This window comes from Oncorhynchus nerka, linkage group LG2 (genome assembly GCF_034236695.1).
Source record: "Oncorhynchus nerka isolate Pitt River linkage group LG2, Oner_Uvic_2.0, whole genome shotgun sequence".
In the NCBI taxonomy this organism is placed as follows: Eukaryota; Metazoa; Chordata; class Actinopteri; order Salmoniformes; family Salmonidae; genus Oncorhynchus; species Oncorhynchus nerka.
The window spans coordinates 62792531-62820393 of record NC_088397.1 but is presented as its reverse complement, the minus strand read 5'-3'; the positions used below and the strand labels follow the sequence as shown (position 1 = coordinate 62820393).

Sequence of the window (27863 nt, the reverse complement as noted above, 5' to 3'; positions counted from 1 at the left end):
GGTGACCTACTGTACTCATGAAGCTGGTTGAGAGAATGCCAAGAGTGTGCAAAGCTGTCATCAAGGCAAAGGGTGGCTACTTTGAAGAATCTCAAATATACCATGTATTTTGATTTGTTTAACACTTTTTTGGTTTCTACATGATTCCATGTGTGTTATTACATAGTTTTGATGTCTTCACTATTATTCTACAATGTAGAAAATAGTAAAAATAAAGAAAGCCCTTGAATGAGCAGATGTGTCCAAACCTTTGACTGGTACTGTATATGTATATTTTTCTGCATGTCTAAATATACCTCTTGAGTTGTCTGTATCCTCCTGACTGATGGTTCTTATTAAATCAATTAAATGTGCTTCCCTGCATCTCTGCTAAAATATCTCTAAAAGCTTCTTAGTATCTACTTATGAGGTTGGGAGATTGGGAACCTATCTGGGCTAAAACCAACTTCATAAAATTGCGAGGTGGCTAGTAGTATTACAGAGAAACAACAACAACATTTTTAAACAGGAGAAATCCGAGGGGGAACGAGCCCCTGTGCCCCCTATGGGCATGATGCGCATGTGTGTTGTGTATTGGATAACAGACCTGGATCTCATAGTGTCCTGTTCACTAAATGTGTGACACACAGAGATGGTGTCCCTCCGTTCAAAGAAAGAGAATAGAGCTAATTGAGTCATGAGGTTTTTTGTTTCAGTGCTACAACCTGTGTATTAGTCACTTCTACTCAGGGTGCGACAATCTGACAGGTCACCTGATAACCAAACACATCAGAGAGACACATGCCAACACTCACTGTCACCCAATCAACATACATACACACACACACACACACACACACATACACTTTCAGCTAAACTTAGCACGTTCTTTCAGCTAAACGTAAGACACACATTCTCCCACTCCCAGTGAATCCCAGAGGACACCAAGCACCTCTGAGCGGAAATACCTTTCCTCACCCTCATGTCTACTCATCACATACCTGACAGCTACAACATGCATGTGCATGAGTGCACACACACACATACACACACACACACACACACACACTCACTCACACAACCTACTCTAATTTCAGCCTTAATGTGTTTGCTGTAACATCCTACCTATGGAATGAACCTTACCAGGAAAAAATTCCCTATTGTGCTAGGGTCATAAGATAAGAGAGAGGCACACCTTACACACACACGAACACACCGGCTGTAACTAATATACAAGTCTGTGAGAGGTGAGTCACCTGGCTGCGGTAAAGTCATTCATTGTTCCTTGACTCAGCGACACTTGCTTTGTCTTTACTTCTAAAAGTATGGAGTTCCTTTTCTACAGCTCAATTTCAGTTTCAGATTCAATGTGACGTTAGACATGCTTTGATCACATTTTTTATATTTTTCTGCTTTGTAAAGGAAGTTGAAGTTGAATATGGGTTTATTAAGAGTCTGGAGTCAGTTATAGCAAATCCATCCTGTTTATCTTTTTATAGGAATTAGCCTAGTGGTTAAGCGCATTGGGCCAGTAAACTGAAAGGTCACTGGTTCAAATCCCTGAGTCAACTAGGTGAACAATCTGTTGATGTGCCCTTGAACAAGGTACTTGACCCTAATTGGATAAGAGTGTCTGCTAAATGACTGAAATATGGAGTTGTTTCTGTTTTGTGACCTCCCTTCAGTGATCAGGACATCTGTCCGTCCGCCTGGCCTGTTTACTGTAGTGTTGTTTACTGTTGTTGTGTCTGGCAGGCCATCTAGTGGGTGATGTCAGAGGTCTGGTCAGGGCTACAGTGGCCTACATCTACAGTATTACATCCCCTGATAATCACAGACACTCTGCTATCTGGCATCTCAGAGAAAGGAACACACACACACATAGACATAGACCCTCACACACCCACCCATGTTCAAATACACACACACACCAACTCAAGCACACACTCACACGAAGACAAGATAAACGGATGACCTATTTTATACGGACAAGTGAAGACATGCAGTAGCTCCATCTACCTTTCTCTGTCTAACTCCATCCCTCAGTCTCTCTGTCTCTCTCTTTACCTGGATGTGGTGAGTTTACTGAACTGGACATTCATCAGAGCAATTCCTTTCATCTCTGACATGGGAAACGTCTGACTGAGAGCTAAGTGAGATCACAGATCTGCAAGTAAAATCACCATTGGATCCAATGGCAGCTAACATGGTTAATCATGGTTAATCAGTTCGTGACTTAGTTCGGTAGAATTACAGTGCAATGCATGTCCCATCATGAATGATTCTCTCAAGGGGTAATGAGGTGAGAGTTGTCCGCTGAAAGAAAGAAAGAAAGAAAGAATGAAAGAAAGAAAGAAAGAAAAAATAAATAAAGGGGTAAAGAAAAAAAGAAAGAAAAAGAAAGAAAGAGGCAAGTGGAAAAAAGAGAGAGAGAAGAAGGAGGAAGGTGTCCCATAGTGCTAGCGAAGGAGATTCAGCCAGTAATTCCCAGCCTCAGGGCTCTTTCTGAGAAGATAATCACATTACTGTACAGGGATGGGCTACAGTTCAGAACACAGACACTCCCCCACACACACACCCCCAAATGCATGTACACAAACATGGACACACAAACACACACACACACAAACAAACAAACAAACACACGTACACACACACATACAAACACATGCACCATGCCACCCACAGGGAAGGGCAAACCCCCTTCAGCCTGTTAACCATTACCTGTCAGAGAGAAGCTGGGGGGTTTAAACCTGTTGACTCCCAGCTGTCACTCATACTGTACCAGGCCAGTGGTCCCAAAACAACTTCTAGCCCCTCCCCTTAGCCCCCACCCCATCAGTGTTGGTAGACATGAAAGGATCCCCCAGCCTGGACACATGCACACACACAGACACACACACACACACACACACACACACAGGTCTCTCCCCCTGCAGGACCCAGAGCCTGCAGGCTAATTTGTAGTAGCTGATGTGTTGCTGGGGAAGCACAGCTTTGTCCAACCCAGTGGAGAGTAACAGTCCATTCAGGCCTGCAGTGGCTCTAAGCCCTCACCACACAGCTGCTGTCTGTTTAAGGTGAAAAGGCCTGGGCTGCAAATGAAAGGACGGAAGACAAACGAAGAGGTAATAATGGAGGAAGGGGTGGAGGAGAGGGAGGGAGTAGAAGAAGGGGGGCATGGGGATGGAGAAGAGTTGGGGAAAGAAGAACAGAGCAGTGTGTGTGTGTGTGTGTGTGTGTGTGTGTGTGTGTGTGTGTGTGTGTGTGTGTGTGAAGAGCAGAATATGGAGGCTGTAGGTGGATGTGGCCTGTTATTCACCTTTAAGGGATGGAGTTAGGGTAAGGGTTAACAGTACAGAGCTCGCTAGCTGCTAGTCCTAAAAAATTGAAATGAGTTAGCCATGGCTCGTTGGTCAAAGCATGCGGGGAAATAAATGTTTTTTTTGTATGGTTTTTGGAAAAACGCCCAAAATAAGGTCTGAGGTTAACACAGGCTTAGGGAATCTTATAAAAGTTTTGTTCTATGAGATAATATCAGTCAGTTAACATGACCTTAATGAAATATGAAGCCTTTATGTGCTTGTTTTGATGTCATAAATGCTTCAAAATTCACTGATAGAGATTACCTCATAAATTAGAACAAAATGTACTGTATAAGATCTCCTAAACCTGTGTATACCACAGACCTTATTTTCGGCAGTTATAAAAAAAAAAATCCAAAAACCCCATTCATTTCTCCATAGGCTTTGAACACCAAGCCATGGCTGAGTTAGCCTCCGTTAAGTGCTTACAAAAAGACGCCATTACTATTGCTGTCTATTAAATGGGTTTGAGTTAAGTCTTTGTGTTCACTACCATATGGCCCACTGAGTTCAACAATAGTTCAAGATATGCACAAACACTCACGTGGTCACTTACCCAGACCACACACACACACACACACACACACACACAAACGCACCTACACAATCGCAGGCTCCCTCCCGCGACCACATGCTTATTATTTTATTATTAGTTGTTACAATGACCCTATAGCTGCCCTCCCACTCCCCTCTCTCCCCCTCCCTCAGTCAGAGCCCCTATATCTGTGCACTGACCCAAACCTAGGAGAGTGCCAATGCCCAAACACACACACACATCCCAACACACATCCTAATACACACACTCACTCCAGGACGCCAACCGCATTCTGATGCCCTCCGTGTTTCAGCAAACTGTGTCATGTCAAGGTCGGAGATTCTTACACAGTATGTTGAAGGTGTGTGTGAGAGGGAACTTGTTGATTGTGACCCTTCTGCCCTAAAGACACTGTCACGTCCTGACCTTAGAGAACCTTTTATTTCTCTATTTTGGTTAGGTCAGGGTGTGACTAGGGTGGGTAGTCTAGTTTTTCTATTTCTATGTTGGCCTGGTATGGTTCCCAATCAGTGGCAGCAGTCTACCGTTGTCTCTGATTGGGGATCATATTTAGGCAGCCTTTTCCCACCTGTTTGTGGGATCTTGATTTTGTATTGTTGCTTGTTAGCCCTACACAGCTGCACGTTCATCTTCCACGCTGCACCTTGGTCCAATCCTTCCAATAACGAACGTTACAGACACACTCTGGAACTTTAGCCACTTCTAAGCATTTTTCAAAACTCCCACTGTGGACTGGGTGTGTTAATGTGTTGTTCATACATGCATAATCTACCGTATGAGCAGAAATATTGTCTTACCTCAATTAACCACAAAATCCTAAATCTTAAAGCAACTGTTTTTCTGGAAGCTGTCCTATGCCATTTTCCCTACATTTTCCCATAAGGGCCAGCCCCCTAGCAATTTGAGTTCAACCAATGAGCTTCAGCCCCTCACCATTTGAGTGACAGCTAGCAAGAGGCACATGATGCACAGACAGCAGAGAGCGAAAACAATAACAATGACGTGATGCTGAAATCTTGATATAATGTATGTGATGTAGTACCAATTTTCAGGGACCACTTTTGGCTCGTGAGTGCTACTTTCAGAACTACAAGCTAAAAAGTATACAAAGTACCGGAGAATGTCTTTAACTTGCTTCCTTTCCTTGTCCATCTAGATCACTGATCCTGTATTGGGACTCTCTCCTATAGGAGTGGTCTTAAATCAGCACATGTGGCATGCGAGAGTCATGAGACTGGGACTGAACTGAATGAAGCTCATAAATGTCATTACACTTAAATCACTGAAACCAACAAGAAAACAAAGGGAGGGGTAAAGGGGGGTAAGAAAGGGAAAGGGAAAGAGAGGGAGATGGAGATTAAGCAGTGCAGGTTGGGTTGGAGCCCTTCTGAAGCAGAGTGTGTGGGTGAGGTGGGATCCCCATTCTGGCAGGTTCAGGATAGATAGGAGAAAAGTAAATGAGACAGGCAGGAGGAAAAGGGAGGAAGAGGTTAGTTCAAGTTGAAATGGCAGAGTGTGTTAAAGGAGAGTAAGAAAGAGAGTTGGGGAGAGAGCGCATGGGCTATCCATGGGGTAAGAGGGAGGGCACAGGACATAAAGGCATACAGAGGAACTAGTGAAAAGGGGTCCCTATAAAAGTCCGGAGCTCTGTAAGGTCCAGATGGCCAACATAGCTTGGCAGATGCTTTGTATAACATTAGCATGCCTTGATACACAATAGGACAGACTTATAACATGTTTACAGACACAATGTTTGTTTTAAAGTGTTGTATTGTGTAAAGACTTGTTGATTAGCTATGCATTAGACATATATTTGTCTGCATTGTCATACCCAGCTCAGATATGACTGTATGTGAAAATTGCATGCTTGTCCTGTATGAAACCACTGTAGTTAGTTTTCCTTTACCCTGTAAACCTGGATATTTCAGTCTGGTGACCTATTAGCAGTGGCTACAGTGGCTTAAAACAATGTCCCAACATTCTAATAAGCCACTTCCTTTATAAGCAGGGGTTTCATGCACCACCAAAACTTGAGGGGCCACAAAGTATGTGAGGATATCTGGGCAACTAGCTCTCACAGTCTCATGTCAGAATTAGACATTCATCCATGTTTCTCAAACATCAAATTTTAAAGTTGTTGCAAATGTTGATGTGTTTAAGTTTAAGTTTAGGCAATAACTCTGAAAACTTAAGGTTGGGCATTAACTCTGAATGATTACAGTAAGGGTTAAGGTTTGGGACAGGGTTAAAACAAAAATCTCAAAAACTGGATTTGAACTTTGGTTTCAGAGGCAGAGGCAGATCCTTATCCCCATCCACGTCCACAATGCCCTAGTAAAACTGAAACCTACTTGAAGGTAACAGCGTTCACTGTTGCCCCTAGTGCCCGGTTTCCACGTCATCTCCCAACGTCCTCAGACATGGATGGACGTCGAATACTGACTTGTATCACGGGTGATCTGGCTGGGCTGGGGGGATGGTCTGGAGGGGTGCTACTGTAAATATGTGTAAAAAAAATATCTAGATATAGGACAGAGACACTTCAAAATCTTATGATACATATTGTGACTGTCCTTTTTGACATTTATGAATGTGTTATTCTATGGTGTGTAGTAGTTAAGGCCAAATTCAATATTTTATTTTAAAAAAATGTTTATATACAGTACCAGTCAAAAGTTTGGACACACCTACTCATTCAAGGGTTTTTCTTTATTTTTACTATTTTCTACATTGTAGAATAATAGTGAAACATCAAAACTATAACACATATGGAATCGTGTAGTAACCAAAAAAGAGTGAGATTCTTCAAAGTAGCCACCCTTTGCCTTGATGACAGCTTTGCACACTCTTGGCATACTCTCAACCAGCTTCATGAGGTAGTCACCTGGAATGCAGAGGATCTCAATTTAACCTTGCGCAATACCCTAGATGCAGTTGCACCCCTAAAAACTAAAAAAAATTCTCATAAGAAACTAGCTCCCTGGTACACAGAAAATACCTGAGCTCTGAAGCAAGCTTCCAGAAAATTGGAACGGAAATGGCGCCACACCAAACTGGAAGTCTTCCGACTAGCTTGGAAGGACGGTACCGTGCAGTACCGAAGAGCCCTTACTGCTGCTCGATCATCCTATTTTTCTAACTTAATTGAGGAAAATAAGAACAATCCGAAATTCCTTTTTGATACTAACTAAAAAGCAGCATTCCCCAAGAGAGGATGACTTTCACTTTAGCAGTGATAAATTCATGAACTTCTTTGAGGAAAAGATTATGATTATTAGAAAGCAAATTACGGACTCCTCTTTAAACCTGCGTATTCCTCCAAACCTCAGTTGTCCTGAGTCTGCACAACTCTGCCAGGACCTAGGATCAAGAGAGACGCTCAAGTGTTTTAGTACTATATCTCTTGACACAATGATGAAAATAATCATGGCTTCTAAACCTTCAAGCTGCATACTGGACCCTATTCCAACTAAACTACTGAAAGAGCTGCTTCCTGTGCTTGGCCCTCCTATGTTGAACATAATAAACGGCTCTCTATCCACTGGATGTGTACCAAACTCACTAAAAGTGGCAGTAATAAAGCCTATCTTGAAAAAGCCAAACCTTGACCCAGAAAATATAAAAAACTATCGGCCTATATCGAATCTTCCATTCCTCTCAAAAATTTTAGAAAAGGCTGTTGCGCAGCAACTCACTGCCTTCCTGAAGACAAACAATGTATACGAAATGCTTCAGTCTGGTTTTAGACCCCATCATAGCACTGAGACGGCACTTGTGAAGGTGGTAAATGACATTTTAATGGCATCGGACCGAGGCTCTGCATCTGTCCTCGTGCTCCTAGACCTTAGTGCTGCTTTTGATACCATCGATCACCACATTCTTTTGGAGAGATTGGAAACCCAAATTGGTCTACACGGACATGTTCTGGCCTGGTTTAGATCTTATCTGTCGGAAAGATATCAGTTTGTCTCTGTGAATGGTTTGCCCTCTGACAAATCAACTGTAAATTTCGGTGTTCCTCAAGGTTCCGTTTTAGGACCACTATTGTTTTCACTATATATTTTACCTCTTGGGGATGTTATTCGAAAACATATTGTAAACTTTCACTGCTATGCGGATGACACACAGCTGTACATTTCAATGAAACATGGCGAAGCCCCAAAATTGCCCTCGCTAGAAGCATGTGTTTCAGACATAAGGAAGTGGATGGCTGCAAACTTTCTACTATTAAACTCGGACAAAACAGAGATGCTTGTTCTAGGTCCCAAGAAACAAAGAGATCTTCTGTTGAATCTGACAATTAATCTTAATGGTTGTACAGTCGTCTCAAATAAAACTGTGAAGGACCTCGGCGTTACTCTGGACCCTGATCTCTCTTTTTAAGAACATATCAAGACCATTTCGAGGACAGCTTTTTTCCATCTACGTAACATTGCAAAAATCAGAAACTTTCTGTCCAAAAATGATGCAGAAAAATTAATCCATGCTTTTGTCACTTCTAGGTTAGACTACTGCAATGCTCTATTTTCCGGCTACCCGGATAAAGCACTAAATAAACTTCAGTTAGTGCTAAATACGGCTGCTAGAATCCTGACTAGAACCAAAAAATTTGATCATATTACTCCAGTGCTAGCCTCTCTACACTGGCTTCCTGTCAAAGCAAGGGCTGATTTCAAGGTTTTACTGCTAACCTACAAAGCATTACATGGGCTTTCTCCTACCTATCTCTCTGATTTGGTCCTGCCGTACATACCTACACGTACGCTACGGTCACAAGACGCAGGCCTCCTAATTGTCCCTAGAATTTCTAAGCAAACAGCTGGAGGCAGGGCTTTCTCCTATAGAGCTCCATTTTTATGGAACGGTCTGCCTACCCATGTCAGAGACGCAAACTCAGTCTCAACCTTTAAGTCTTTACTGAAGACTCATCTCTTCAGTGGGTCATATGATTGAGTGTAGTCTGGCCCAGGAGTGGGAAGGTGAACGAAAGGCTCTGGAGCAACGAACCGCCCTTGCTGTCTCTGCCTGGCCGGTTCCCCTCTTTCCACTGGGATTCTCTGCCTCTAACCCTATTACAGGGGCTGAGTCACTGGCTTACTGGGGCTCTCTCAAGCCGTCCCTGGAGGGGGTGCGTCACCTGAGTGGGTTGATTCACTGTTGTGGTCATCCTGTCTGGGTTGGCACCCCCCCCCCCCCCTTGGGTTGTGCCGTGGCGGAGATCTTTGTGGGCTATACTCAGCCTTGTCTCAGGATGGTAAGTTGGTGGTTGAAGATATCCCTCTAGTGGTGTGGAGGCTGTGCTTTGGCAAAGTGGGTGGGGTTATATCCTTCCTGTTTGGCCCTGTCCGGGGGTGTCCTCGGATGGGGCCACAGTGTCTCCTGACCCCTCCTGTCTCAGCCTCCAGTATTTATGCTGCAGTAGTTTATGTGTCGGGGGGCTGGGGTCAGTTTGTTATATCTGGAGTACTTCTCCTGTCCTATTCGGTGTCCTGTGTGAATCTAAGTGTGCGTTCTCTAATTCTCTCCTTCTCTCTTTCTTTCTCTCTCTCAGAGGACCTGAGCCCTAGGACCATGCCCCAGGACTACCTGACATGATGACTCCTTGCTGTCCCCAGTCCACCTGGCCATGCTGCTGCTCCAGTTTCAACTTCCACCTGACTGTGCTGCTGCTCCAGTTTCAACTGTTCTGCCGTATTATTATTCGACCATGCTGGTCATTTATGAACATTTGAACATCTTGGCCATGTTCTGTTATAATCTCCACCTGGCACAGCCAGAAGAGGACTGGCCACCCCACATAGCCTGGTTCCTCTCTAGGTTTCTTGCTAGGTTTTGGCCTTTCTAGGGAGTTTTTCCTAGCCACCGTGCTTCTACACCTGCATTGCTTGCTGTTTGGGGTTTTAGGCTGGGTTTCTGTACAGCACTTTGAGATATCAGCTGATGTACGAAGGGCTATATAAATAAATTTGATTTGATTTGATTTGAATGCGTTTCAATTAACAGGTGTGCCTTGTTAAAAGTTCATTTGTGGAATTTCTTTCCTTCTTAATGCGTTTGAGCCTATCAGTTGTGTTGTGACAAGGTAGGGGTAGTATACAGAAGATATCCCTATTTGATAAAGTTCATATTATGGCAAGAACAGATGAAATAAGCAAAGAGAAACAACAGTCCATCATTACTGTAAGACATGAAGAACAGTCAATGCGGAAAATGCCAAAAACTTTGGAAGTTTCTTCAAGTGCAGTCACAAAAACCATTAAGCATTATGATGAAACTAGCTCTCATGAGGACCGCCACAGGAAAGGAAGACCCAGAGTTACCTCTGCTGCAGAGGATAAGTTCATTAGAGTTACCAGCCTCATAAATTTGCAGCCTAAATAAATGGTTCACAAAGTTCAAGTAACAGACACATCTCAAAATCAACTGTTCAGAGGAGACTGCGTGAATCAGGCATTCATAGTCGCATTGCTACAAAGAAACCACTACTAAAGGACACCAATAAGAAAATACTTGCTTGGGCAAAGAAACATGAGCAATGGACATTAGACTAGTGGCAATCTGTCCTTTGGTTTGATGTGTCCAAATTTGAGATTTTTTGGTACCGTGTCTTAGTGAGATGCAGAGTAGGTGAACGGATTATCTCCGTGAAGTTCCCAAGTGAAGCATGGAGGAGGAGGTGCTTTGCTGATGACACTCCCTGATTAATTTAGAATTCAAGGCACACTTAACGAGTATGGCTACCACAGCATTCTGCAGCTATACGCCATCCAATCTGGTTTGCGCATAGTGGGACTATTATTTGATTTTCAACAGGACAATGACCCAACACACCTACAGGCTGTGTAAGGGCTATTTGACCAAGAAGGAGATTGATGGAGTGCTGCATCAGATGACCTGGCCTCCATAATCACCCGACCTCAACCCAATCGAGATGGTTTGAGATGAGTTGGACCGCAGAGTGAAGGAAAATCAGCCAACAAGTGCTTAGCATATGTGGGAACTCCTTCAAGACCATTGGAAAAGCATTCCAGGTGAAGCTGGTTGAGAGCAGTGATGGAAAAAAAATTCATACTTGAGTAAAAGTAAAGATACCCTAATAGAAAATGACTCAAGTAAAACATTACTTGAGTAAATGTCTAAAAGTATTTGGTTGAATATACTTAAGTATCAAAAATAAAAGTAAAAATAATTTCAAATTTCTTATATTAAGCAAACCAGATGGCACCATTTTATTTTTTATTTTCCGATAGCCAGGGGCACACTCCAACATTCAGACATAATTTACAAATGAAGCATTTGTGTTTAATGAGTCTGACAGATCAGAGGCAATAGGGATGACTGGGGATGTTCGCTTGATAAGTGTGCCAAGCATTCAAAATGTAACGAGTACTTTTGGGTGTCAGGGAAAATGTATGGAGTAAAAAGTACAATATTTTCTTTAGGAATGTAGTGAAGTAAAAGTAAAGTACAGCTACACAAAAAAACTACTTAAGTAGTACTTTGAAGTATTTGTACTTAAGTACTTTACACCACTTGTTGAAAAAATGCCAAGAGTGTGCAAAGCTGTCATCAAGGAAAAGGGTGACTACTTTTAAGAATCTCAAATATAAGATATATTTTGATTTGGTTACTACTAAATATATACTTTTCTGGTTACTACATGATTCCATATGTGTTATTTAATAGTGTTGATGTCTTCAATATTATTCTACAATGTAGAAAATAGTAAAAAATAAAGGAAACCCCTTTTGACTGGTACTGTATATATTTTTTTTTATACCAAAGGGGTCTTAAAATTCTGAATCAAAGAGCTAAGTTACGTATTATATGACCTTAAAACAATTCCATATGTCAGCTTAGAACCCCCCCACCCCTCATCGATTTTTCAGCATACATATTGCGCTGTCTGTATTCTCCTGATTGTTGATTCATTTTTTAAAGGAACTAAATATGCTTCTCTGCATCTCTGCTGTCACGAACCGCCTCGTAGCCGTAATAAAAAGGGAGACAATGCAGAGATCAAGGAATGACAAAAATATATTTATTAACTCAACTATATACAATTAACAATGGTGTGTGTAGTTAGTAATCCGTAGTGCAAGTGAGTGGATGCGTGCATAGATGGTGAGGGGTGTTGAGAGGTGCAAAATACCACAACCAAAAATACATTGTGTCTACGCGGAGAGAGTCTCCTCAATGAATGGGGTAAAGGTGTATTCATCTCTGGGACACACCAGAGCCCAGGTGTGTCCCATTTTGCTGACAACCTTCGTGGCTCTGCCCACCGACATCCTATTAAGGAAAACAGCAAAGAGAAAGAATTCGGCAGACAGAGTGGGTGGGTCGTCACACTGCTAAAATCTGGGTAAAAGATTGAATGGAATGTGAATCTAATTCACTATATTTAGTTATTGCTTGCATTTCTAAAGTCTAAGATAGTAAGACAAGTTAGCTACTCTAACTTGATTAATAGCCTAAAATGGCTTCTTGGTAGCTAGTTATGAGGTTGGGAACCTATCTGGGCTGGCTAAATTCATAAAATTGCTAGGTGGCCAGTAGTATTACAGAGAAGCAACAACTAAAATTATTATTATTATTTAAACAGGACAGAGCTGAGGGGGTACGTGCCTCTGTGGCCCCTATGGGCATGGTGCCTCTGTTTACAAGGACTGCATCAAGGCATTTCCAAGAAAATGTATTTGCTCAAACATCATATTTATTGTACTCACAAAGTGTCCAAGTTTGTCACACAGGTCCTTTGTTAGTAAGTGGTTATACCGTATCCTGTTGTTTATACTGTTTGGATTTATATCATTGGATTTGCTGTTTAGTTCATCCTTTTTACCATAATAATTGTTGTGCCTTTTGGAGTTTGTTTGCCATCATTAACACTTACCAACAAAGGAACTGTGACAAACCTAGACATTTTCTGTTTACAATCAATATGAGGTTTGACTCAACCAATAAATTACATGTCATGCCTTTTCTTGGAAACGCATTGAAACAGTCCTTGTAAAGGTGTGTAAAGGAAGTGGCCTATTAGTATATTGGGGACATTATTTGACGCCACTACGAAAGTTGAAAACTGTACCTTAAGGCATCTTTCTAGCAGCAGGCTCCTATCACATGTTAGTGACACTATCGCAAAGCCTTTAAATACACCTCAAACAGCAAACTCACACTTGGCTACTTGGTGTAGAAATAACCATTAAAGGGAGATTCCACATAAATAAAACCGTTTTCATACAATTTCTATAGGATAATAAATCACCAAAAATACTTCTATACACTTGGTTTAACATACAAAATGGCTCTAACATTGGCTTTACAAATCAGTCCTTGACTCCCTAGAGTTTAGAAGAAAGCTGTGGTTTGTATAAAATGGACAGCATGTACCTGTTTGAACTGACTGTGCCATGGTAAATGTAGGCAGTGAATGACCCTACCAACCCTGTGTGTGTGTGTGTGTGTGTGACAGATTAATGGTACTCTGATTAAGTGATGACATAGCTAATCATTAACTGAGCACCATCTAAAGACCATCTGTCAACTCTACAATAGAGTTAGATCCCCCAGTCAGTTAGATGTGTGTGTGTGCTTGTGTGTGTGTGTGGATGCGTGTGTGTGTATGTGCTTGCATGCATGCAAGTGTGTGTGTGTTTGTTTGTGTACCGTGCACTCCCCCTTTACCACAGCTGTGCAGTCAGTTAGATGTGTTAGTGTGTGTGTGTGTGCTGTGTTTTTATCTTTGTCTTTTTGAAAGTGTGTTTGCATTTGTGGGTCAGCCATTATGTGATCATGTGTGTGTGCATGTGAGTGTGTGCATGAGCCTTTGCGTTGGTATGTCACCTAGTGTTTGACAGTGTGATTGCATGTGTATAAATGAGCCATTCAAGACTTATGTCGAGAGGCAGAGATGCACTACTTCCCAAACACACCCATTCAGACTCACAATCTATCAAACTTAAAATGTGTGTGTGTCAACATGCACTTTGACATGAGAAATTGGGTAGGGTGTGGAGAGGGATAACTGAGTTTAGTTTAGAATGCTTGTTGCTTCATTGTGTGTGAGTGTGACTGTGTGTGTGTGTGTGTGTGTGTGTGTGTGTGTGTGTGTGTGTGTGTGTGTGTGTGTGTGTGTGTGTGTGTGTGTGTGTGTGTGTGTGTGTGTGTGTGAGAGAGAGAGAGAGAGAGAGAGAGAGAGAAAGAGAGAAAATGTGGGAATGTAAACATTTCCTCATGGCTCAGATATTCATGGAACGCTGGTGCATTTAAGCTTTGAGCTGCCCCACCTGTGCAGGAACCTGTGCACACACACACACCAGTGGAGGCTGCTGAAGAGAGGATGGCTCATAATAATGGCTGGAATGGCGTGTAATGTCTGGAATGGAGTGAATGGAATCAAACATATAAAAAACATTTGATACCATTCTATTTACTTACTCATTCCGGCCATTATTATGAGCCGTCCTCCCCCATCAGCCTCCACTGACATACACACTCTCTCTCTCTCTCTCTCACACACACACACACACACACACACACACACACACACACACACACACACACACACACACACACACACACAGTGGCATGTCCAGTACATTTTGAATTGCGTGGCCAAGGTGGGGCACAAACCCAGTTTAGGGGGGCCATAATATTTTGAAACTTAATCGATGAAAGGTGGATTTGTTCAATATAATAAGTTCAAAGCATGAAATGCATCAGCTTCGGTTTGATACATTTCCCTGTGCAAATAAATCATAAATCAATTCCAAAAGTATTATTACAGTGTTTGCATTCAAGGCCAGAATTTTATATAAGGGTATTAGCAAACAGCAGTAAATTCACTTGAAAGTGACATCCAGAGTGTGAATTACACCATGACATTTGGACGGTCACAATCTTTTTAACGGGACCTCCCTTTTTATGGGATTTATAGTAAAGACATGTAATTTAACTGTAAAGAAATGTATAAAAAAATATTACGTTTTAATGTGTCATGAACACAACCAATCAAGACATTTTGATCTGATTGTCAAAAAAGTGATGGTTTTTGTTTTACTTAATTAATTTTGTGGAAAAAGTAAGGGGTCTGAATACATTCCAAATGCACTGTAAATACAGGAAAATCTATTTCTTATTGCACTGGGCATTTAAAGTATATATAATTATTGTGTGTATATATCTGTGATTGATTTAGTGATTGTAAAGGGGTTGATAACAATTTCAGTCTCCGGACTTAAAACTAATTGAAGATGACAGTTGATAAGCGCAGATGAAGAACAGGGCTCCGGGCAGCCGAGCGGAAATGGAGGAAAACTCGCCTCCCTGCAGACACGGCATCCTTTCACTCCCTCCTCTCTACATTTTCCTCCTCTGTCTCTGCTGCTAAAGCCACTTTCTACCACTCTAAATTCCAAGCATCTGCCTCTAACCCTAGGAAGCTCTTTGCCACCTTCTCCTCCCTCTTGAATCCTCCTCCCCCTCCCCCCCCTCCTCCCTCTCTGCAGATGACTTCGTCAACCATTTTGAAAAGAAGGTCGACGACATCCGATCCTCGTTTGCTAAGTCAAACGACACCGCTGGTTCTGCTCACACTGCCCTACCCTGTGCTCTGACCTCTTTCTCCCTCTCTCTCCAGATGACATCTCGCGTCTTGTGACGGCCGGCCGCCCAACAACCTGCCCGCTTGACCCTATCCCCTCCTCTCTTCTCCAGACCATCTCCGGTGACCTTCTCCCTTACCTCACCTCGCTCATCAACTCATCCCTGACCGCTGGCTACGTCCCTCCCGTCTTCAAGAGAGCGAGAGTTGCACCCCTTCTGAAAAAACCTACACTCGATCCCTCCGATGTCAACAACTACAGACCAGTATCCCTTCTTTCTTTTCTCTCCAAAACTCTTGAACGTGCCGTCCTTGGCCAGCTCTCCCGCTATCTCTCTCAGAATGACCTTCTTGATCCAAATCAGTCAGGTTTCAAGACTAGTCATTCAACTGAGACTGCTCTTCTCTGTATCACGGAGGCGCTCCGCACTGCTAAAGCTAACTCTCTCTCCTCTGCTCTCATCCTTCTAGACCTATCGGCTGCCTTCGATACTGTGAACCATCAGATCCTCCTCTCCACCCTCTCCGAGTTGGGCATCTCCGGCGCGGCCCACGCTTGGATTGCGTCCTACCTGACAGGTCGCTCCTACCAGGTGGCGTGGCGAGAATCCGTCTCCTCACCACGTGCTCTCACCACTGGTGTCCCCCAGGGCTCTGTTCTAGGCCCTCTCCTATTCTCGCTATACACCAAGTCACTTGGCTCTGTCATAACCTCACATGGTCTCTCCTATCATTGCTATGCAGACGACACACAATTAATCTTCTCCTTTCCCCCTTCTGACGACCAGGTGGCGAATCGCATCTCTGCATGTCTGGCAGACATATCAGTGTGGATGACGGATCATCACCTCAAGCTGAACCTCGGCAAGACGGAGCTGCTCTTCCTCCCGGGAAGGACTGCCCGTTCCATGATCTCGCCATCACGGTTGACAACTCCATTGTGTCCTCGTCCCAGAGCGCTAAGAACCTTGGCGTGATCCTGGACAACACCCTGTCGTTCTCAAATAACATCAAGGCGGTGGCCCGTTCCTGTAGGTTCATGCTCTACAACATCCGCAGAGTACGACCCTGCCTCACACAGGAAGCGGCGCAGGTCCTAATCCAGGCACTTGTCATCTCCCGTCTGGATTACTGCAACTCGCTGTTGGCTGGGCTCCCTGCCTGTGCCATTAAACCCCTACAACTCATCCAGAACGCCGCAGCCCGTCTGGTGTTCAACCTTCCCAAGTTCTCTCACGTCACCCCGCTCCTCCGCTCTCTCCACTGGCTTCCAGTTGAAGCTCGCATCCGCTACAAGACCATGGTGCTTGCCTACTGAGCTGTGAGGGGAACGGCACCTCACTACCTCCAGGCTCTGATCAGGCCCTACACCCAAACAAGGGCACTGCGTTCATCCACCTCTGGCCTGCTCGCCTCCCTACCACTGAGGAAGTACAGTTCCCGCTCAGCCCAGTCAAAACTGTTCGCTGCTCTGGCCCCCCAATGGTGGAACAAACTCCCTCACGACGCCAGGACAGCGGAGTCAATCACCACCTTCCGGAGACACCTGAAACCCCACCTCTTTAAGGAATACCTAGGATAGGATAAAGTAATCCTTCTCCCCCCTTAAAAGACCTAGATGCACTATTGTAAAGTGGCTGTTCCACTGGATGTCATAAGGTGAAAGCACCAATTTGTAAGTCGCTCTGGATAAGAGCGTCTGCTAAATGACTTAAATGTAAATGTAAATGTAAGAATATCAAGGATCTGGAAGGATTCTATATGAAGGAATGTTCTGAGATCTTTATCAATGTGTTCTCATATAACATTTTAGAAAAAGGTTCATTGCACGTATCCTTGCAAGGTGAGGTATTAAAAGGAATTGAAAACAGGGGTGTCAATAATTTTGACTCCTACCTTTTTTTAACAAAATCTCTTTCTCTAAACAATTGCTTTAGTATAAAATAATATGAATTCCCAATTTTTGGCATATAATTTAGCTCAGTATTTGCTAAATCTTTATTAAGGGTGTCAATCATTTCAGACCCCATTGTATATTGAATGCAATAACATTGCTTGCACTGGTAATCGCCTGGTTTTTGCATTACAACACTGACACCCACTGGATGAAATTGGGGGCGCCCCGCACCAAATTATGTCTAGTGCCTGTGACTACTCAATAAGTCTAAAATGTTGTGCAAAAACAATGACATGTGAGGGCTTTCTGATCCAAAGTAGGTCCTCATTCAAGGTTATAAATGTTGCCCCTCGTGTTATTTAATAATGACTCATTGTATATGATTGGAAACCATAGCGCTGAAGAAGACTCTCTGGTGCTCTTCGGCTCCACTCGGACAAACTCGGCTTAAAAAGTGTGCGTGCTCCCCGTCCGCGGGTTGGAGTGCTGTCGTCACACAAATCTTTGGTTGTCATTCCCCGAGCCCACCGGTGTGCTTGTCGAGCATCGGATGATTTCGCGAGGGCGGTGCCAAGTCGGAGGAAATCGTGTCGTGGACTGACCGGCTCCTGAGAAAACCGAAGAGGATCTCACCGGTTGTTGCATCTTCTTCATCAGCGCTGTTGCTTTTCACACCCACAAGCCCCTGGTTTAGCTAGCTCATTTGCTAACCAACGTTAGCCGTTTATACCAACCAGCTCATAAAACAACTGTTAACTATTTTTTTTATGTCCCGAATTCCAGAAATATCTGTTAATTATTCGAAACGGAAAATTAACCACATGATGGAGACTGAGATACACGTGCCTGTTGGGTCGCCGGTAATTCGAAAATTCCCGATTTTCGTGGAGGAAAATAATGTAACGGATGGAGCAATGAAGTTGATAAAGCAGCTTCGGCCAGCGTGGGACATGAACCATGTCAAGACCAAGGTAAGGTTGACAATTCTCCACTGAATGATGCGCCAATGGTCCAACATCACTAGTTGGCTAGCTAGCTAAAGTTAGCATAGCTATCAGACCAGTCCCTTGATATATTCCTCGCCTTGTGCATACATTTTATCATTGGCTTCTCCTGCATTTAGTTTGCAGTTAGGTATTCAAGCTGAGATGAAAGTTAGTGGTGTTAGCTAGCTAACGTTAGCTTGGTTGCGCCCAGGGAGTAGTAGTAGCTAATTAACTAACCACTTTGATGGTTCTTAGGTCGAATGAATAAGACATTTTCGTGTCAGTCTTCAGTGCTCCATAGATATATATATATTGATAGAAATGTCATGTCTCTCTCTCTTTCAAGACGTGACGTATTTAAAAGAGACCGTTACAGCAAATATAGCTATTGATAACTAACCCCTTTTGTCTGTGGTTACAGAAAGTGTGTGTGGATGAAATGTGTCCAGTAATCTGTATTTGTCAGTGACCAGCTGGCAATGACGTGAGGGTCAGGCAGCATTGATGACGTTAACATTAGACAGCAGAAATAGAGCCTGGCTGTATGTATTAGCTCAAAGCCCCTATCTAATTTACATTTTACACTGCCCTGATAGCTTCTTGTAAATACAGGCACCTTGAAAGCTGTCCACTCAGATAAGATGGACATGGCAGTGGCAACGCTGTGTGTCTGTAGGATTACAATACCCTGTGAGAGTCACCCATGGTCTGATGACCACTTCATATCCCCATCCTAATTGCCTGACCCCAGACACGCACCTAATTTTGAATTCACACAAGACACAACTCACCCCCAACTGCATAGGCACACAAACACGCCTCACTCTTATCTCCATACAAACTGGAATTGATGTCCATTGATGCACCTAGCTAGGCCTATTTATTACCCTGTTTGTGTGAATTACTCTGACCCTGCCATGTTTTGGGTTCCTGTCAGTCATTCGGGGAAATGCATTATTCATTGGTACTAAGCAGTAGGTAGGCCTGCTATCGGGTGACGCTTGTCTCCTGCCCAAATGTCAGCAGTTTTATGGCAATGTGTTGACATGTGAGATATATGCATATGCTACCAAGTCTCACATCAGAATTAGATGTTCATCCATGTTTATAACGTCAAATTTCCTAGTTGTTCCAAACGTCAAATTTCAAAGTGTTTAAGGCTAAAGTTAGGCATGAACTCCAAATGGTTAACATAAGGGTTAAGGTTAGGCTTAAAATAAACATGTCAAAAACAAATTTCTATTGCTGGATTTGAATTTGCGACCTTTGGAATCAGAGGCAGATGCTTAAGCTCATCCGCCATCTCTGTCCACAAGTTAAACTTACTTGAACTCAATGTTGCCGCTAGTGGCCGGTTTCCACGTCAGCTCCTGACGTCCTCAGACATGGATGAAGTCGAATACTGACTTGTATCACGGGTGACCTGGCTGGAGATATGATGATGACACTAATGATACATGACACACTGGTTTCATTGGGGCCTTGCTAGGGAGAGTAACTTCCCACTCCTCTTCTAGTGCTGACAAATCTAACTCTCCAGTCATTCTGGGTTGTTTTGTACATTGAGGCCAGAATGTGACTGTCCCCGCTGGATATTTACGTGTGTGTGCCTAACCTAATCTGGGCTGGTCACCCCTTTTGCCCTGTAACTGAGATCGTGACACTGTTGACCGCCCGACACAGCTTTTCTCAATGGGAGCCACCCAAACAGGCTTTGTCTGCCTGCCTTTGTCCCTTTAACCCACACAGCCCTGTGCCAACACAGCCCAATACAGCTGCCCCCCCAGGCATGGGCACATGCCAACTCTGAGAAAGAGAGAGGACAAATTGAGAGACGGAGACTTATAGAGAGAGAGCTGGAGGACAGATGGAGAGGGAGACATACGGAGGGAGGCAGAATGAGTCCAACGTATACGGAGGGAGACTGGGAGAGTGAGAAACTGGGGGGGGGGGGGGGGGGGGAGTACTGGAACACAACTGACCTGACTGAGCCACCTGGACATGAAGGGGCGGGGGCTTTCAGTTACTGTAAATATCTAGTGTCAAGTCCAGTCCCAAACATCCAGCCCTCTATCCCTGAAAACACCAGATGCTGCCAACACCAACAGCCCAGTCACACCCCATTCCAATTCTTTGAGCTTACAGCTGCTTATTATCACACGTTAATGCCATGTGGCCTTCTGCCTTACTCTGATGTGGGCATGCAAGAGCTATTTAGTCACTTTTTTATGTTCGATAAATGACCTCATCAATGGATAGAAACTTTGTTTCATTTGACCCAAAGCTTTTAAGCTTAGCCACAATAAAGTAATAGCCTACTAAGATATGCAGACATTTTGTTCTCATTCAAAGAACATGTCACCTAAAAGTAGAATGTTTGTTAGTAGTTTCCTCCGTTGTGTTGGCGCTTTATTACCTGTGACATGTGGAGCAACACACCACACACACACTGGTGCAGGATGATCACAGGTTTTAGTGGTGCATTGTGTTCTGGGTATGTGTAGACGGTCACGAGATAAATAATTCATTCATAAAGGCAGTGTGTGTGGTCGTGACATGGTGCCAGTGTGCCCATCTCTCTAGTCAACCATGCCAGGAATGCCAGCTATGTTGGGGTGGGTGGCCAGAGAGCGGGCCAGTGTCTATAAGGCTAGTCTCTCTGTGGTCTGTTTAGCTGTCAAATCACTAGTCAGGGATTGTCCACATTCCAGTGAACATAAATATGGTCAGTTATTAGCTATTGGGTGCATCTCAATGGTGTGAACTGTTTGTAAAGGAAAGGAAAATAGGAAAGAAAGCCACACTTGACTAGAGACTACAGATGCAGACCATGGGTTCCCATGTGTTACTTTCTCCCCCGACAGTAATCATTGAATGATGTGGCGGTCACTGATAATGCAAACAGCTGGGCCATTCCACCTCAAAAAGCACAAGAAAGAGGATTTCCACACCCATAATCTCAGTGTTCTGTTAGAGAAGATTAGCATTCCTACAAAATTATTTTGTTGAAATATAATTAGATCTTTGAGACATTACGCTAATTGATTGCACCCAAATTGGCTATTTTAATTTCTAGGATTTATATAATATTCAATAATTATAGTACCAAACATCCGATTTGAACCAAACTTTTTTCTAACAAAGAGAAAGACTTGAGGAATCCAAAGAAGTTGTCAAAAGCCACCCACAGACCCCTCAACACCAATCCCACCCCAACAACAAGTATATAGTATCACTTCTCTGTTTAGCCTCTCTGGGATATATGTGGGACACTATCCAGAGCGCCCAAATTCAAAGAAATTACTATAAAAATCAAACTTATTAAATCACACATGCAAGATAGCAAATTAAAGCTACACTTGTTGTGAATCCAGCCAACATGTCAGATTTCAAAAAGGCTTTTCGGCGAAAGCAATCGATGCTATTATCTGAGGATAGCACCTCCTTAAACAAAGAGAGAAAGCATATTTCAACCCTGCAGGCGTGACACAAAACGCAGAAATAAAAATATAGTTCATATCTTACCTTTGACGAGCTTCTTTTGTTGGCACTCCAATATGTCCCATAAACATCACAAATGGTCCTTTTGTTTGATTAATACCGTAGATATATATGCAAAATGTCCATTTATTTGGCGCATTTGATCCAGAAAAACACTGGTTCCAACTTGAGCAACGTGACTACAAAATATCTCAAAAGTTACCTGTAAACTTTGCCAAAAGATTTCAAACTACTTTTGTAATACAACTTTAGGTATTTTTTAAATGTAAATAATCGATAAAATTGAAGACTGGATGATCTGTTTTCAATACAGGAGTAAAACAAACTGTAGCATGCTTTCTGGTCACGCTCCTCTAACAGTACACTTCAAGTGACCCTCGTTCAAGATTGCCGTACTTCTTCATTACACAAAGGAAAAACCTCAACCAATTTCTGAAGACTGTTGACATCCAGTGGAAGCGATAGGAACTGCAAGAAGGTCCCTTAGAAATCTGGATTCCCAATGAAAAGTGTGACAACAAAACCAACAATCTGAATGGTTTGTCCTTGGGGTTTTGCCTGCTAAATTAATTCTGTTATACTCACAGACATGATTCAAACAGTTTTAGAAACTTCAGAGTGTTTTCTATCCAAATCTACTAATAATATGCATATCTTATCTTCTGGGGAGGAGTAGCAGGCTGTTGAATTTGGGCATGCATTTAATCCGGATGTGGAAATACTGCCCCCTGTCACCAAGAAGTTAACAAGGAGTATGGCGCTGCGGCTCGGAGTATTGTTTCATCCTATATAATGTATTCTCTTTATTTCAACAAAATAATGTTTCTGGAATGCTTATCTAATGTTTCTAATTACAGAAATGATTTCAGAACAATCTGAGATGGTGGGTGTCATGGCTTGCTGAAATGACATGGAATGACCCTTCTTCCTTGTCTGTGAGAAGTTAAACAAGTAGCCTACCTGTAAAGCCCTTGCCCTTTGGCCCAGTTGTTAAGCTCCAGTGTACTGGGCAATTGCAAGGGGTTCCACGTGATCAGGTGTGCTTGCGGTCTCAATTAAATACAGTAGGCTATAGCCTATGCACGGGCGCAGATGCACAGGACAGTTATCTTTCCAAGGAAATGTACTTCCTAAATTGGATTACGCTATAGTATACTTCATTCCCTAGAAATTAATATTGATCATCTGTATTTGTCTCTGTCTGAAAATCATCCCACTCCTAAAAAGTAGGCTATAAAGTGCAAGACTCTCCAACTGCTTTCTTCAAATTATGTGTAGTCTGTTGGCTGATATTCCCAGTAATACCAATAGCCGAATAAATGGGCCATGTGAGAATCTGGTAATTTAACCTATTTCTTAGGTTTTTTAAATGTTTTATGTACACTGCTCAAAAAATATAGGGAACACTAAAATAACACATCCTAGATCTGAATGAATGAAATATTCTTATTAAATACTTTTTTCTTTACATAGTTGAATGTGCTGACAACAAAATCACACAAAAATGATCAATGGAAATCAAATTTATCAACCCATGGAGGTCTGGATTTGGAGTGACACTCAAAATTAAAGTGGAAAACCACACTACAGGCTGATCCAACTTTGATGTAATGTCCTTAAAACAAGTCAAAATGAGGCTCAGTAGTGTGTGTGGCCTCCACGTGCCTGTATGACAACGCCTGGGCATGTTCCTGATGAGGTGGCGGATGGTCTCCTGAGGGATCTCCTCCCAGACCTGGACTAAAGCATCCGCCAACTCCTGGACAGTCTGTGGTGCAACGTGGCGTTGGTGGATGGAGCGAGACATGATGTGCTCAATTGGATTCAGGTCTGGGGAAAGGGCGGGCCAGTCCATAGCATCAATGCCTTCCTCTTGCAGGAACTGCTGACACACTCCAGCCACATGAGGTCTAGCATTGTCTTGCATTAGGAGGAACCTAGGGCCAACCGCACCAGCATATGGTCTCACAAGGGGTCTGAGGATCTCATCTCGGTACCTAATGGCAGTCAGGCTACCTCTGGCGAGCACATGGAGGGCTGTGCGGCCCCCCCAAAGAAATGCCACCCCACACCATGACTGACCCACCGCCAAACCGGTCATGCTGGAGGATGTTGCAGGCAGCAGAACGTTCTCCACGGCGTCTCCAGACTCTGTCACGTCTGTCATGTGCTCAGTGTGAACCTGATTTCATCTGTGAAGAGCACAGGGCGCCAGTGGCGAATTTGCCAATCTTGGTGTTCTATGGCAAATGAAAAACGTCCTGCACGGTGTTGGGCTTGTAAGCACAACCCCCACCTGTGGACATCGGGCCCTCATACCACCCTCATGGAGTCTGTTTCTGACCGTTTGAGCAGACACATGCACATTTGTGGCCTGCTGGAGGTCATTTTGCAGGGCTCTGGCAGTGCTCCCCCTGCTCCTCCTTGCACAAAGGCGGAGGTAGCGGTCCTGCTGCTGGGTTGTTGCCCTCCTACGGCCTCTTCCACGTCTTCTGATGTACTGGCCTGTCTCCTGGTAGCGTCTCCATGCTCTGGACACTACGCTGACAGACACAGCAAACCTTCTTTCCACAGCTCGCATTGATGTGCCATCCTGGATGAGCTGCACTACCTGAGCCACTTGTGTGGGTTGTAGACTCCGTCTCATGCTACCACTAGAGTGAAAGCACCGCCAGCATTCCAAAGTGACCAAAACATCAGCCAGGAAGCATAGGAACTGAGAAGTGGTCTGTGGTCCCCACCTGCAGAACCACTCCTTTATTGGGGGTGTCTTGCTAATTGCCTATAATTTCCACCTGTTGTCTATTCCATTTGCACAACAGCATGTGCAATTTATTTTCAATCAGTGTTGCTTCCTAAGTGGACAGTTTGATTTCACAGAAGTGTGATTGACTTGGAGTTACATTGTGTTGTTTAAGTGTTCCCTTTATTTTTTTGAGCAGTGTATATATTGCCTATAGCGCGCTAAAAATTGCTGCGACCATGGCTGGCAATTGACCTGCATCACATGCAGAATAACATTGCATGACTGTTGTTGGGTTCAGGACCAGTTCTTGCTGTAGCAGGTGGTAGTCTGACAGAATGAAAAGTTGCAGGCGCAGGATGAATACAGTGCCTTCTGAAAGTATTCAGACCCCTTTACTTTTTCCACATTTTGTTACGTTCCAGCCTTATTCAGAAATTGATTAAATAAATCTAAATCCTCAGCAATTTACACACAATACCACATAATGACAAAGCGTAAACAGTTTTTATTTTATTTTAGCAAATATATGAAAAATAGAAAACATACCTTATTTAGGTATTGCTATGATTCAAAATTGAGCTCAGGTGCATCCTGTTTTCATTGATCATCCTTGAGATGTTTCTACAACTTGATTGGAGTCCACCTGTGGTAAATTCAATTGATTGGACATGATTTGGAAAGGCACACACCCGTCTATATAAGGTCCTACAGTTGACAGTGCATGCCAGAGTAAACACCAAGCCATGAGGACAAGATGATGTAATGACACCACGAAAAATACAGCGCTACACAGAACAAAAGCAATAAAATACTAAGAGCACGCTTTCAACAACTAAACAAGTTGAAGTCGAGCAGTCATTTGAAAGAGTAAGAACATTTCAGCGAGACAACTCAAAGGCGAAATTCATTAAGGCCAAGATAATGGAGTTCATTGCCCTTGACAATCAACCGTGCTCTGCCGTGGATGATTTTGTCTTTCGCTGACTGGTCAAGCCCCGGTACACAATATTTTTTTGATGTTATCTTACTGGAGTGACACAGTAGTGTTGAAACTCGCATCCATGAGCATCACTGCTATTAGCCTCACTACTGACATTTGGACCAGCGACGTCATCCCCATGAACATGCTGAGTCTGATAGCACAGTGGGTCGACAAGGATTTCGTACTGAGGAAAGCCGTATTTCATTCTCAAGAATGTGCTGGTTCTCATACCGCTGCTGCCATTTCAATGGCATTTGAGAACATGTTTTAAACTTGGAAACATGATCACTCCAAGCTCCATTCGAACAACTGACTTGAGAAATAAGGTCAACTGCGTCTGCAGCAGATGTGATACCCTGTCATGGCATTGAAATGCCTGCTCAACAAAACTGCTGACACAGACTGTGGGGTTAACTTACAAAATTACTCGGCTGTGAACAAGCGATTCGGTGGCATTCTCTGAGCCTCTTTACTGTGTTGCCACCATGCTCGATGCTAGGTACAAGGACCGCTACTTCGATGCAGACAAACAGGGTTTACGTGAAATGTTACGTACACAGCTGGACAAGATGGAAACGGGCACAGTGACTGCGCGCCGAGGAAGAGCGGTCACGGACAGACAGAGCTGAAACTTCACTACTTGACATGCATGATGAAATCCTGTTTGAGAATGAAACAAATGAACAACGAAACAGCACAGCAAGTAAGTGAAAGATAGGTTTTGATTATATTTTACTGGTAATAGGGACACATGTAAATGCCAATAAAATAACTTTTTGTGGTATGTATGTGTAACCTTCATTTAACTATGTGAATGACTGCATACCCCGGCCAAACCCGGATGACGCTGGGCCAATTGTGTGCTGCCCTATGGGACTCCCAATCACAGCCGGATGTGATACAGCCTGGATTCGAACCAGGGACTTTAGTGACGCCTCTTGCACTGAGATGCAGTGTCTTAGACAGCTGTGTCCGTGTAACTATTTGACTGTATGAGAATGCTTAAGCCCACAAACATTTTTGGTATTGGACAAAAATGTCATATCGGTGCATCCCTACTTACTACATGCAGATGCCAAAAGAAAGGAACGAGGTATATATATATATATGTGCCATTGTAGCAAAGTATTTATAAACTAAAAATCAGATCTCTTAAAAATGTAATTCGTTTTTGTTCTATTATCTATACCAGGTATTCCCAAACTGGGGGGTACACACAATGCCTTCAGGGGTACACCAAATAAAAATGTGATTCACATTTTTAAAATGAAAAAAACAACATTTGGATTAGGTTTTTTTCTCGCCTGAGTAGCCTCGTTTCACTGCCACAAATAACATTAAACAATCTAGTGTTCAGCTAAATAATAAACACAATGTCAAATACAGGTAGCATAGTCAAATAATTAACATCCAATCACATTAACTGTTACTCTCTCTGGGAATTCCACTAACTGTTTGTATGTAGCCAAACGTAGCTGCTGCTCATGTTGATATCTGTACTGATGGTGCAAAAGCCATAACAGGGAGACATAGTGGAGTGGTAACGCGCGTGCAAGCAGTTGCTCCCGATGCCACTTGGGTACACTGCAGCATCCACCGAGAGGCTTTTGCTACAAAAGGAAGGCCTGACAGCTTGAAAGACGTTTTGGACACCATTGTGAAAATGGTTAACTTTGTTAAAGCAAGGCCACTGAACTCTTTGTGTATTTTCTGCACTATGCAATGATATGGCCAGCGACCATGTAACGCTTTTACAACATACAGAAGTGCGCTGGTTATCAAGGGGCAAAGTATTGACACGTTTTTTAAAATTGAGAGACTAGCTTGAAGTTTTCTTTACTGACCATTTTCACTTGTCTGACTGCTTGCACGATGACGTGTTTCTCACACGACTGGCCTATCTGGGTGATGGTTTTTTTTTGCCTGAAAGATCTGAATCTAGGATTACATGGACTCTCCGCAACTACACTGCTCAAAAAAAATAAAGGGAACACTTAAACAACACAATGTAACTCCAAGTCAATCACACTTCTATGAAATCAAACTGTCCACTTAGGAAGCAACACTGATCAATTTCACATGCTGTTGTGCAAATGGAATAGACAACAGGTGGAAATTATAGGCAATTAGCAAGACACCCCCAATAAAGGAGTAGTTCTGCAGGTGGTAACCACAGACCACTTCTCAGTTCCTATGCTTCCTGGCTGATGTTTTGGTCACTTTTGAATGCTGGCGGTGCTTTC

General features: G+C 43.2%; 1 protein-coding gene across 2 annotated transcripts in view; it reads left to right on the top strand.

The window, feature by feature from the left end:
* Positions 1–17896: 17896 nt before the first annotated feature.
* The window catches only part of LOC115139263 (ethanolamine kinase 1-like), a 34743-nt gene continuing 24776 nt past the window's right edge, over positions 17897–27863 (top strand). Inside the window, exons 1-2 of one of the 2 annotated variants that reach the window (XM_029676459.2) lie at positions 17897–18040; positions 18189–18376. In XM_029676459.2, the coding sequence (XP_029532319.1) occupies positions 18227–18376 (150 nt within the window). In that variant the 5' untranslated portion in view covers positions 17897–18040; positions 18189–18226. Of the gene's footprint in view, positions 18377–27863 lie in introns of both variants that reach the window. The other variant, XM_029676452.2, reaches the window with a different exon arrangement.